General features: G+C 32.1%; 1 protein-coding gene across 5 annotated transcripts in view; it reads right to left on the minus strand.

Moving 5' to 3' along the window:
- LOC134710645 (uncharacterized) overlaps positions 1-9997 on the minus strand; it is an 85184-nt gene extending 75187 nt beyond the window's left edge. For 3 of the 5 annotated variants that reach the window (XM_063571029.1, XM_063571030.1, XM_063571027.1), the window contains exons 1-4: positions 9905-9997; positions 3297-3556; positions 2495-2605; positions 1842-1862 (exon numbers count right to left, since the gene is read on the minus strand). In XM_063571029.1, the coding sequence (XP_063427099.1) occupies positions 1842-1862; positions 2495-2605; positions 3297-3416 (252 nt within the window). In that variant the 5' untranslated portion in view covers positions 3417-3556; positions 9905-9997. The remainder of the gene's footprint in view (positions 1-1841; positions 1863-2494; positions 2606-3296; positions 3557-9904) is intronic. The other 2 variants (XM_063571031.1, XM_063571028.1) reach the window with 1 other exon arrangement.
- Between the last annotated feature and the right edge of the window lie 3859 nt (positions 9998-13856).

Raw genomic sequence — 13856 nt, forward strand, 5'->3', positions numbered from 1 at the left:
TGACTGAGCATGTTTGAGGATCGTGGTGATCAAAGGAAATCTTTATAAGTGGCATTTCAACATTATTACATAATTATATATTTCCCTTTACTTAGAATAGTAATCGTTAAATCAAATACAATTAAAACATTTAGCAATTTATATATTAAATCACAATTACAAAATCGTCTCAGGCAATACCATTTATCTTCTTTTAACTACAAGACAATTTATTTTAAATTCATTTTACTAAACTGAGTACATGTACACAAATGCTGGCTTCATTACTGGCATTTCAAATACGCTAGCAAAAACAACAGTACAATGTAAATCCATAATGTTCAGTTGTTTAGTTATGACCATTTAACTTCAAGGAGGGGGATGCATATTTTCCCCATACCTTATAGTGTTAAATTTTGCAAAAAAACATTTGATTGACAGTAAATAAATATTTTCTGACTCCTAAATATAACCCTTAACCCCCTTAAAGTTAAATGGTCAGTCCATTATAATCCGTTGCTCTATGACGGCTACATTAACATGGCAAGGAGGGGTGATTGATTAAGGGGAGGGACTGATTTATTTGGATTAGTAATATAATCATACACTTTCAATGAAAAATATGTGAATATGCTAAGAAAACGAATAACAAACGAACAAGAGGGAATTTTATAAGAGTCAATACACCTACTCACAAACTTGTCATTACTGTAAATTCAGAAATTATTGCGAGGTTTTTATTATTGCGAATAATGCGACTGAGTTGTAAACGCAATAATTAAAACTCGCATTCTGTAATATTTCAACTGAATTAAGCATGACTTTTCTCAAAATCGTAAAAATTAAAATCGCATTCAAGTGTAAAATGACAATATCGCAATAATAAATGCACGCAATAATTTCTGAATTTACAGTATCACATTAAAATATGTTCAGAAAATTAATAAAATGTTCACAATATGACAACTTACCATGACAACTAATCAAGAAAAAATTACAATTCTAATTAAGACCTTACACAAGTAGACATCATATTCAATCCTTAGGTCAATTTTTCAACTTATCTATTAATGTTCAGATTGTTAACAAACAAAACATACTGAATTTTCTGAAAGATACTAAACAATACTGAATTGACTGCAAGCCAAACGTTTGAACAGTGCTGAATTTACAACAGGAAAATTATCTGAAAGTAACTTTAACTCAAGCAAGAACTGAGTGTTTTTCAGTTCACACTTCTCAGATGTTGTTAAGATTAAAATAACTGTTTAAGAATAAGAATAAATTTTATTTACCAGTGAGAGAATTGGTGTGGAAATTGTGTGATAACACCTAAACACTTCAAATCAAAAGAAAATATCTAATGAGGTACAAAAAAATTTCATATATTTTGTGCTTTCTAGCTGAATGCATGAATTTCTGCCAAAAACTAATTTCTACAAAAAGTTAACTCTTCATTTATGATGTTTTGGTTAAAATTATAAATATTTGAAAACAGGCTTTATATTCTTGGGCTGCCATAGAATTTAAGACCAATATTACTTAGATGTGATTTGCAGATTCTGCAACTGGTGCTCTCAAATATTACTGGTAGTGCAAAGTTGACTTGCCCAAAAAACAAAATTGTTTTGCAGGTCTATCTTTCCACCAATCTTTTGCACAAAAGATAAAACCATTAATATTAAAAAAAAAGATATATTAATTATATATAAAGGTGAAGGGAAAAGGACAAAATCACAAATGCTGGTGCTACCCATAAAACAATTGATAATAAAAAAGTTACTTTCCAATACCACAGTAGATATCAAAAACATACTAAATACTAGAAATAGCAAAATGTAAAAAAAACTAAACAATTTTACCTTCCGTTGTTCCTCCTTGCTCTAAAATAATTTTACAGATTTATATGTTTATAGAAATTCTTCCTGAAAATTTAATAGTCAGAAAAGGCCATGTTTAAGTATGGGATATTATAACAGGCACATGCCTTCATGTCCTCTAGAATCTATTATTTTTGCATTTCTGTTACATTATTTTTAGTCATCAGCAATATTATACGTTACAGTGATTTGTGTTTCTAAAGAAAATCAAGGGACATAACTTGTAAAAAAAAAATGATTTTGAAATAGGACTACTGTGGATTCATTTATTTTCGTGGGTACCAATTTTCGTGGATTGAGAAAAATTTACATGTTCATGGATATTTGATTTCGTGGTTTTGCCAAAATCTGCATACAAGCCTATAGAAAATTTGGTGTTCGTTGAACATTTAATTTCGTGGTTCACCTGTTCCCACGAAAACCAAGAAAATTGGTATCCAACGAATAATAATGAATCCACAGTATTAAGTTTTTTAAGAACTGTATTATCTAAAGTTCTGCTTTAAATCTGGTTGCTTTGACAAGGATACACTTCTAAAAAGACAAAAGGTGTTTCTTTTTTCTGCAAAATGAATAAATTATTAAATTTCTAATTACTGTAAGCATTTTTCTGCACCTTCCTTTAAAGCACTTACATATCGTCTTTGTTCTGTGGGTGTGCGTATCCTATTAGAAATTCTTCTGCCTCTTGCCAACGGAGAAATGCCCACTGTTGTTTTCACTGTTGGAGGTTTAATGTTCCCTTCCTGGAAATTGAAAAATAAGTTAGCAATACATGAACTTGAGGGTCTGACTCTTTCATATCTTTATTCTAATTTTTTTAGACCATTTTTCATTTTACTTTATATATTATCATAATTATGCCAATTATTCTCTTCTCTTTATATTCTAACACCACATGCCATTCTTCCCTATTTATCATGCCAATTTTTCTTCATTCTTCCCCCTCCCCCCTTTTATTCTGCACTTTTATTTTCTATTATTCTCTATTCTGTAAACCCCATCCAGACCATCATACATTAGCACTGGCATGCTCATAAGATAGAGTAATGGTCCTTATAGTGAACGAGCAAATACCTTCTTTTTCGCTTCTCTTCATGTAAAATTCCCTCTTTTCACATACTCACTATCATTATCATTAGGTGTAAATAAAAATTAAATTGCAGACTTCTCGGTGTCCAAGCACTGCCTTTAAGTTGGAGTGGGGATTGCCCTTGTAAGTATTGTTGCAAATACACTAGGGACAGATCTCCATTAATCCCTTTAGGGAGTGTACACCAACTCTGCTATACCCTCACAGCTCTCGAGAGGTGCTCCTCCAAATAATGAAGGAATCTACCACTACCAGTACATACAATGTATTTGTAACTATCTTTGATAATGAGTTTTTTTTGGTGTATCAAAATTCCTGAAAGCTTAATATAAAATTTTACTTACCAAACCAAGATAAATACCAGTCATGTTGCGTGGCTGTGCTTTACTAGGAACACTTTTTGTGGTGAATGGCATATTTCTAGTCACTGGCAAATCCGGAGAATTTGGTGGTAAATTCCTCATGATTTAAGTCTTATAACAGTCAATTTATATTTTCCATTTAAAATATCACATATCTATAATTCCCATAGATTTTTTATGATTATATTCAAGCTTGAGTTTCCCGTCTTTTACATTTTGTTAATTGTCTGGTCAAAAATTAGCTACAAATAGAAAGAGTTGACATGAATAGTAATAAAATCTCATAAATAAATATTTTCAGTATTGTTTTTTATGAAGAACAAAAGAAATTAAATAAAGTTATTTGTAACTTAACAGACTTACGATATATCATGTTTCATATCTTAAACTGAAAACTATTCAAACTGAACAATTCTAAAGTGACAAAAATCAAAATGTCATATATTGATCAAATACGATTTCATATTAATCCTTGACAAAAGTTAGGTACACATTAATGATATATATTGTAAAGTTCCTTTGATATAACTGAAGTGTCAATGTTAATAATATTTACCTTTTCAAAGCAAAGTCTACTTTTTCAGAAATATTACAACTTTAGAAGAATGCTTCACTTTTTCAAAGTCAATCAGCATTTTAATTGTAAAAAATATTATTAATATCAATATTACAAGATTAACCGATTTGATTCCGATTGCATCTAAAAGGGGGATACACAAGGTCATAATATTTCTGATTCTGACACAGTGTCAAAGAATTAAAACCCATAGTATTTAAACAAGACCAATTTAAAGATATAGTGTTAAAATCCCACAGAAAAATCTTATCAAGAAGTTCAATCAAATATTTTTTTTGGCAGTAGGCCACCCTACATGATACTCGATAACTTTACACATTTGAAGTGTTCAATAAATTTCATTGTTTATTGAAGCATTATATTGCAACACACGATACACATTGAATGATATTGATATGCAATTTACTTATAAGACCTATCAAAATAACACTCTATATATGCATGTAAATTTAAAAACCTCCCTAAATTGTCTTACATGTATTTCATAATTCTATATCTTGTTATCCCCCTTAATAGCTCATTCCAGTTTTAATACATGTACTTGATTTCCAATGAAACTTGACAGATAACCATTAAACAACTCTAAAAACAGCAAACATATGGCCATATAAAACTTGACATTCCAATTCAATTCTGTTTAAGTCTAACTAATGGTGACTTCAATCTTATTGTAATATACAATGTATATCTATGTACATTTAGTACCAAGAAAATTTAGCATGCATAAATGTGGATTTGATTTTTGATTATTGGTATTTTAATGCCACTTTTAAGCTCTGCATTTAGACTTTTTAGAGGTAGCCAGTTTTATTGTTGGAGGAAGCCAGAGTGCCCAGAGAAAATCAAGACCTTTGATAGGAAAACTGATAATCCTAGTCAATTAAGATTGTAGTTGAGTGCACCTGCACTTGCCGGGTTGGAACCCACAACCTCAGTGCTGACTGGCTAGTGTTTACAGTAGTAACTACTTAGACTACTCAGCCATGGAAAATTTGAAAGGATTCAACAGAGGAAAAAATTGATGATGAAAGGTTGAAATAAGTTCATAAAACATAAAGCTTACAAGTTTTTATTGTTGGCAGAACAGAGTTACTTCCCTTTCAAAACAAAACAAAGAAATATGAAAGGATTCAACAGACGAAAAATTTGATACATGTAATGCACCATTTTAAAAAATTCATAAACTAACTTTAAAGCTAGAAAGTTGTTTTTGTTGGCATTTGTTTTCTGTATAGACAAATGGAAGTAGGATCTTAATACTGAAGAATTGATCACTTTGATAAACCGCTAGTCAAAATAGTCGGTAAGATACCAAAGGGATTAGAAAAGCAGAAGATACCAAAGGGATTAGAAAAGCAGAAGATAAATGTGCCAAAGGGATATAAAAACTATGAAGATGCCAAAGGGATATAAAAACTTGGAAGATGCCAAAGGGATATAAAAACTTGGAAGATGCCAAAGGGATAATCAGAAAAGCAGAAGATACCAAAGGGATATAAAAACTCAGGAGATACCAAAGGGATTAGAAAAGCAGAAGATACCAAAGGGATTAGAAAAGCAGAAGATACCAAACGGATATAAAAACTTGGAAGATGCCAAAGGGATATAAAAACTCAGGAAATACCAAAGGGATATAAAAACTCAGAAGATACCAAGGGGATATTAAATCTTAGAAGATATGAATGGGATAAAAAAAAATCAGAAGATATGAAAGGGATAATTAAACTCGGTATATACCGAAGGGATAAAAAAAACTCAGAAGATACCAATGGGATAAAAAACTCAGAAGATATCAAAGGGACAAAAAAACCTCAGAAGATACCAAAGGGATAAAAAAAAAAATCAGAAGATATCAAAGGGACAAAAAAAACTCAGAAGATACCAAAGGGATAAAAAAAACTCAGAAGATATCAAAGGGTTATAAAAAACTCAGAAGATACCAAAGGGATAAAAAAACTCAGAAGATATCAAAGGGATAAAAAAAACTCAGATGATACCAAAGGGATAAAAAAAAAAACTCAGAAGATACCAAAGGGATAAAAAAAAACTCAGAAGATATCAAAGGGATAAAAAAACTCAGAAGATATCAAAGGGAATAAAAAAAACTCAGAAGATATCAAAGGGATAAAAAAAACTCAGAAGATACCAAAGGGATAAAAAAACTCAGAAGATATCAAAGGGACAAAAAAAAACTCAGAAGATACCAATGGGATAAAAAACTCAGAATATATCAAAGGGACAAAAAAAACTCAGAAGATATCAAAGGGATAAAAAAACTCAGAAGAAATCAAAGGGACAAAAAAAACTCAGAAGATACCAAAGGGATAAAAAAAACTCAGAAGATACCAAAGGGTTATAAAAAACTTGAAAGATCCAAAAGAGATATAAAAACTCGGATTGTTCTTTTTTACATCATGGCAATTAAAAATATTTCTCTTGCCAAAAAAAATTGGATCTGGTGGAGGTCTCTTAAAAATTGTCTTTATTTATAACAAACCAAATAAAGGCTCATAACTCCAGATCCACAATTTGAAAAATGACAGAATCTGATGACGGGAGCTTTAGCTTGCACTAATTGAACAAGAATATCAGAAAAATTGGAACCAATATGTTTAATTGTGTAAATTTGTGGTATTGAAAATAAAATATGAATTTAATACGTACATTTGTACTGAAAACTGATAACTCTCAAAGGTTATTTCTAAATTTGTTAAAATTCAAATAGGACCCTCTGCATCCTGTAAGGAACAAATTTGAATAGATCTTGAGGTTTAAAATGGTCAATCTTAGTAGTAACTAAAGTCCAATAACTCTATCTGAAAAATCAGAAAAAAAAGGCAAAATCAACAGGAAACTTGCATTGCCTATCATGAAACAAAGCTTTAAGTGTGTATGTAACTTTTTTCCAATAAATCAAATACGACAAACCTTAGTTATCCTGATACATCACAAATTAGAGTACTTAAAATCAAAGCACCCTAAAACTCTAACAGCAGACATCTCCAGGCAGACATTGTTGTCATCAAAAGGGAGCTAATAAAAATGAAGTTAGTGTCTTCATACATTTATAACCATAATTAAGCTATGTATAAAATTTTGTAGGAATTATTTTAGTAAAAAATACAGAGATCATGAAAACATTGTATACACAAATCTTAAATAAGAAGACAACAATATTATACAATTGCTATCCTTTTTATTTACTTTCGAAAAACTAGTATTCATGCATTGAGGTTGTCTTTTTCAATCTAACAACATATTTACCAAAAAAGATTCATGTAGTACAAAAAAAATGTGAAGCAATAACTACAGGCTGAGTTCTGATGCCAAGTTGTAAAGAGTGCAGTCAACTTAATACTTCAGGTGAATTTGCTGTTTTATTTAAAATCTTAAGTTTATATTGATCAATATAGAAAAACTTACATGTGCTAAGATGATACTAATATGAAATAAACCAGAATATGTCCATCACTTAGGGGATATAACTTTTTTAATATATACAATATAAAAAAATAACAGCGTATAAAATGAGGTCATTTTTTAAAAGGCTTTTACACTGTGCATCATCGTACAGCGGATATAGGTACTAACCAAGCGGGCGTGAGTGATTTTGATCTTACAGGGGAAAGAAAATCTTTGTTTTGTTCACATAATATCAATGTGTACTTCAATCTAAACATAATTGCTGTTTTAAGAAATGATTTGGTCGTAGGTTGATGGTTAGAGATGTCTCATTATTTTTCCCAAAACAAGAGGGATTACTAAAATATTGTAAAAGCATGTGCAAATACTTGTCAAAGAAGTTGGCCCTGGTCTCATCCGATGTAATTCTATATTCATTGCAACTCTTTGTCTGATAGAAGGTCAATGTGTGTGTGTAATAAATATAGCTGTTTCAATAATTGGCATTGAAATCTTTCATACACATGTGCATATGTTATTTTTCGATATTTTATCCATAAAAAAGTGTTGTGTACGGGGTTTAGCTGACCACATAAAATCCTTATGTACGGTGCATAGTTATGTTGTTGTACACCGTACACGAAAACATTATTTTTATACTCATTTAATACCCAAAATGTTTCAAGGAATGAGTAATCACAGGTAGGTTAATGATTGGTGACTATTACTTTTGCCCTGTATTAGGTTTATTTCAGATAAAACATGTAAATGTCTCAACAACTGTATCGAAATTGAAAGTTGGTGTTGACATTCACAACTATTTGATCTTGTACAAGTTAATGGTTCTATTTACAACATCAAATTTGTTTTATGAAAAGGAAAAAATCGATGTGAAAATTATTTAGGAGCAGGAATTTCAAATGTTGAGAAATGTACATGAATATTCATTTTATTGATCAAGCAAAACAAAGATTTTCGTTAACGTGTAAAGTCAAAATCGATCATGCCCGCTTGCTTAGTACCTATGTATGGTGTACTGATGATACACAGTATTTGAGAAAGGTTCAACTTCCAATTTTTTTAAACATAGCACCATCCTTATCCATGTTTATAATTCAATTATCTCCCTTTCTCTTAAAAAAAACAAAATTTAAAAACTACAATGTGTGTGGGAGTCTGTGGGAGTACAGAAACCAAAACCTTCATAATCATAAGCATATTATATACATGTACAAACAGTTCAGTATTTTAACACAGGCAAACTCGAGGAAACTTAAATTGTAGGAATCGTTCCCAAGCATTATTTTTTTATCTATTTTTTGGAAAAATTAAAATGCATAGCACGTACAGCAATTATTCAACTTGGATTTTTTTCTAATTATGGAATTTGCATAATTTCTTGTGCTCAGACTTACAAAGAATACAAACATTATCTGATATTTTAGGATAGATAATCATATCATAGAAAGTTGCCCATTTCATGTTCATAATAACATATACCTGCAGTACATGTTTGATATTTCACTATTGTATGCGGCTGCCTAACAATCTGTGAAAAGGGAAATTCGTGAAAAGCTTCTGAACATTTAAAAATAAAGGACACTCTTTACAACTTACATGTAAATTCACATCATTTGGACTCTTACTTAGTTGCATCATTGGCAAGCATACAAGGTCATTATTCTTACTCAATACATATACAGCACTTTTTATTCTTGTGGAATTATTTATAACCACAATCGAATAAATATGATCTGGTATATATTTTTTTGATTCAGCAGTTTAAAATTATATCAGCAAATATAATGTTGACCTAACAGAGCCATTTAAAAACATGATTTTTAATTTTTTAAGGGTAAATTTTGTTGATATATCAGAAACATATGATGCATGTATATACACATTGTATTCACTCATGTAAATGTACATGTAGGTGAATGAATCGGCAACTGTTACACCCTTGTTTCAGTACAACTGGGTTGAGTTCGATATGGTTGCCGCTAGGTAATGGCTATATATAGCTGCTATCAAGATCTATGTAGCAGCTAGTCTATAGCTGAACGTTCAATAGCCAAATCTATGTAGCACTACTAGCAGCTACAATATTGAACGTGGCCCTGATGTAACATACATTTGTAAATATCGAGACTGACAGATTATTTTACCTGGGACTAACTTAATATTATTTATTAGTCCTGCTGCATAAGAACTTCTTTTCAAGTATATAGGTAAAATAGGGCACAAAGTTAAAATTATAATGATACTAAAATTTAAGTAAAAACAACAATATCAGATAGTTACTGCATAACCATATACATTTACAGTCCATTTGACAATATTCTATTTATATGAAACAACCAGTAATTGAGTATAATATATTCAATTGCTGTTTCAATTATTTTCTTACGTGAAAACAACTCGATTGCAATGTTTATTACACTTTTACGTTTTGCATGATCATGGTATTCAACACCTTTACCATGTTTACATGTTTCACACCGTCTTTTCATGTTCAAACAAAAGAATTGAGGGCATGCTATTGATCTTAAATAACCATAAGAATGTATGTCAATTTAAGGTTATCACAGTTTTCAATAAATATGCTTTTTACCTTAAAATTTCCTAAAATTTCTGTACGTGACGTCAGCTAGCAACATCAAGCTTTCTGAATGGCCAAGGAAAGTGTCAGAGGAGTTTCGATTGTAATTTTAGAGTTAGTTCCCTTGTATAACAGGTGCGCGTTTTTCAATATTTTTAAATGACTAAAATTTGTTAGAAATATTATATTAAAGTTAATGTCGGTCGCCGCCTCGATGTGTAAATTTCTTTTCGAATTTCAAAAACACACATGATGCTAGCGATATGCGTGTCTTAAGTGAAGGCTTTTAAAATATGTTAATTAATAACTGTCAGAGACGGAATAAAGGGGGGGGGGGGGGGGGGCAGCCCCCCCCCCCCCCCATAAATGATCATTTCTGGATCTACCGTCAAATCTATAAATTTAACCAGTATAACATGGGACGCCGGGTACAATGCATTTTGACTTCAATATACGGTAGAAAAATATAAACAGAACGATTGCAGTATGAGATATCTGGTCTTATTTTATCAGATACCGAGTAGAAGCTAGGAGGGGTGTCAACTGACCAAATGTCGCTTTTAAAAGTGGAGAAATTTTTTATCTGTCAGTCCCTGCCCCTCCCCCACCCGCCCATACACTTTTATTTCTTTTTTTTTCTAAATTTAAGAAAAAGAAAATAGAAGAGTACTCTTTTTTTTTAAACTTCTTGACAATTTAATTAAAAAGTTTTTTTGCTTTGCATGATTTCGAAACGGTTTAAAATTAATTACCCTAATCTCTTTTCAGCAGTCTACTCCCATTCACATATTACATTGGCATATGCCGTCCAAGTTTATCCGGACGGCCTAGTCTTACGACAGCCATATCTTGCCAAGAATGTAGTGGATTCAAAATGAAATCGTCCATTACAATAAAGGCAACAAAAACATCAATAGATATAGGAAGATGTGGTGTGAGTGCCAATGAGACAACTCTCCATCCAAATAACAATTTAACTGAAAATGAATGTATAGGCTTATCTTTCTCCTGGCCAAATGAAACCTGCCGTAACCCCCCCCCCCCCCCCCCCCCCCCCAAAAAAAAATGTTGGAAATACCAGTAGTTTGGGGGGCAAAAATTCTTTAAACTGCGGCTTGTTTTGCCGTCACGAACAAGTGTAAAGTTATTCTAAATGTATGATGCGATTTTTTCCGGCTTTAATTCAGTAATACATGATGTACATCAATAAATTTGGTATAGATACTTCCATAAGATAGCCATGTACACATAGTATAGCTTTTCTAGGCGGTACTGGTCTACCGTCAAGATACACTGAATGTTCAGAGAACCGACTCAACTCAAATCAGTTTTATTGCAGAATTCTGGTTAGTCATTCTTATTTCATAGTTTATTCATAATTTTTACGTATACAAAGAAATAATACTAGACTTGATGATATTGACCGAATACGGTGATGACCTCTAACATGCATATAGCTATGTACGCCAACTCTCTTTCAAAGATGAACAACCAAGATTATAGCATTCACTTAAAATCGTGTGTATTAATCTTACACACGGAGCCCCGACTTAAAGGCTTCTATTTTTTCAAGTTTTCTAAACTCTCCATGCCTCTGCATTCCTATCAAAATCAAAGGCATAATTCGAGCAACACTGAAGACCATTTTTAAAGTGCATGGATTGCATCATTAATATTGTGGAAGTGTGTCGAGTCGCTTTAGCAGTCTGTGATGTTGTTGATACGAACTGCCTTTCTCCTTTGTAAAATTAAGCCACGAGCAGGGTGAGCAAGAGCAAACGACAAACTTTTCGGCCTCTATTCAAAAAAATATTCCGGATCGATCCCCAGTGGGTGATATGGCAACCTCGGGATTGGCACATGCAGTAATCATCAATCAATCATGCATGGACCACAACCCAAGTTCATGAACGTTGATGTACGATGTTTTGGGTTTCATTTCAAAATATTTGTTTTCGGTAAACTTTATAAAGAACTAGTCTTAAAACGAGACTATGCAGTACTATTGACAATTCTTATCAGACAATGAACTTGAACTGGCTGTAGCACAGACTATTTAATCATATAACCAAACATTGCACCGATATAGAATTTACTTTTTTAAATTATTCACAAACACTGTCACGAAGGACAATCAATTTTATATACAGTTCGTTCGAGTTGAGTATTTGAATTTGGTTAATTCGACAACTTAGTAAGTGGTCCTTGTACCGTTTGCTAAATTCAGACATGATTCGGGTTTGGATATTTTTGTTTAAAAGGTCAAACAAAGTTAAAAACATCTTTCAGTTATTAGATTGTTTTAAATTTTAATTATCCGAACATTCAAAACTTCTTTTTTATATACATGCTCAATACTGACAGACAATATAAAACTGCAAATTATGCAAACTGATAGAAACAAAACAGATCAAACCCGATTAAGTGACAAAACACACAAACAAATTGGAAACATTGTTTAATTTTCGGCTCACGTTTTGCAAGCACGAGACCAACTGTCCAAACGTAATTGATTAGTATTTCATAAATCTGATCCAAGGTCCCGCAAAGTTGTTTTTCGCACATTTTTTGTTTTATAACTTGAGATTATAAAACGTAGAATGAGCATTAAAACATATTCATAAAGGAATATGGACGAAGATATGAGAGTCAGAGTTAGGCTGCATAAAAGACTGTCTGGTTTAAATGATGTATTAGACAACGAATTAAATTACAAAGTTAACAAAATAACCAAGGACCAGAGGAGAGCTTTTGCTCAACTGGAAACCGGTATGAAACTTTTAAAAAGGGAGCTTTCAATGTGTTCATTAAATTCAGACAAAGAGTTGGACCTTTCTCAAAACAAAAATTGGGATAAACCTTCTGCTGTTGTTTTGAAAGCCAGGATGATGCTTAAAACTAACCCTTTGCGGAAGAATAAATCTGAAGAGAAGGACAAATATAATCGAGAGAAAATATTACCAAAGAATGTGATACGCTTAGAGGATTTGCCGAGAATACGATACGAACTTAAACAAAAGCTGCAGATTTCAAAAGATGAAAGATCGACTGACACATCTGACTCAGAGGAAAATATAACGTCTTCGACTTCGGAGTCATGTGCACTTATGACTAATGATATGACTTCATCATATGATGAAATTGAAGATTCTGACACCGTTTCTGATGAATTAGTTTCTGAGATGTTCCCGAGGAGATTGATACATCGACGCCAGTCTCTTCCAGTGATATCGACACCACCAATCATATCGACAACACCAATTTTATCGACAACACCAACCATATCGACAACACCAATCTTATCGACAACTCCAATCATATCGGCAACACAGATGACAAAAAATAATGACAAAACATTTAGAAGAGGATCTATTCCATCGGATCAGTTGGAATTGATTGATTTTAAGCACAACAAAACAGAAATCGTTTCTGGATCTCGACTGGAACGTCGACGCTCTTCTATTCAAACTGACATTGAGTGTGTGCAATTCAAAGTTCCGACTCAATCAGAACGTCGCCGTCAATCGTTACCAAACATTATGGTCAAACCAAATATCGGTATGTGCTCTAGCAGATTAGATGGAGAATCTGATGGGAACGATTATCTTGAAGTGAAATTTAACAAATGTACCGGACCATCAAATAGTGAGAGACGTGTTCTTATGAGGAAAAGCAGCTCCTTCAGAATATACAGATATTTAGCAGATGAAATCCCACACATGTCTAACCAAACATTAGCAGACATTCATAGATCGCGACAGACAATTCGCGACGACAAAATATGAACATTTTTTCACATGATTTGTGAATAACAGGAAATACACAGGGCCAGCTGGACTAATTTAAATTTATTTATATGTTCTATGCATTTTCTCGAATAAGTTTTGGACAAAAGACAATATTCAGTAAGTGATATCTTGCTTGTAGTAGCCATGGCCAAGGACATAAATAAGAGGCTTGTTAA

Source organism: Mytilus trossulus, chromosome 3 (assembly GCF_036588685.1).
Source record: "Mytilus trossulus isolate FHL-02 chromosome 3, PNRI_Mtr1.1.1.hap1, whole genome shotgun sequence".
Lineage (NCBI taxonomy): Eukaryota > Metazoa > Mollusca > Bivalvia > Mytilida > Mytilidae > Mytilus > Mytilus trossulus.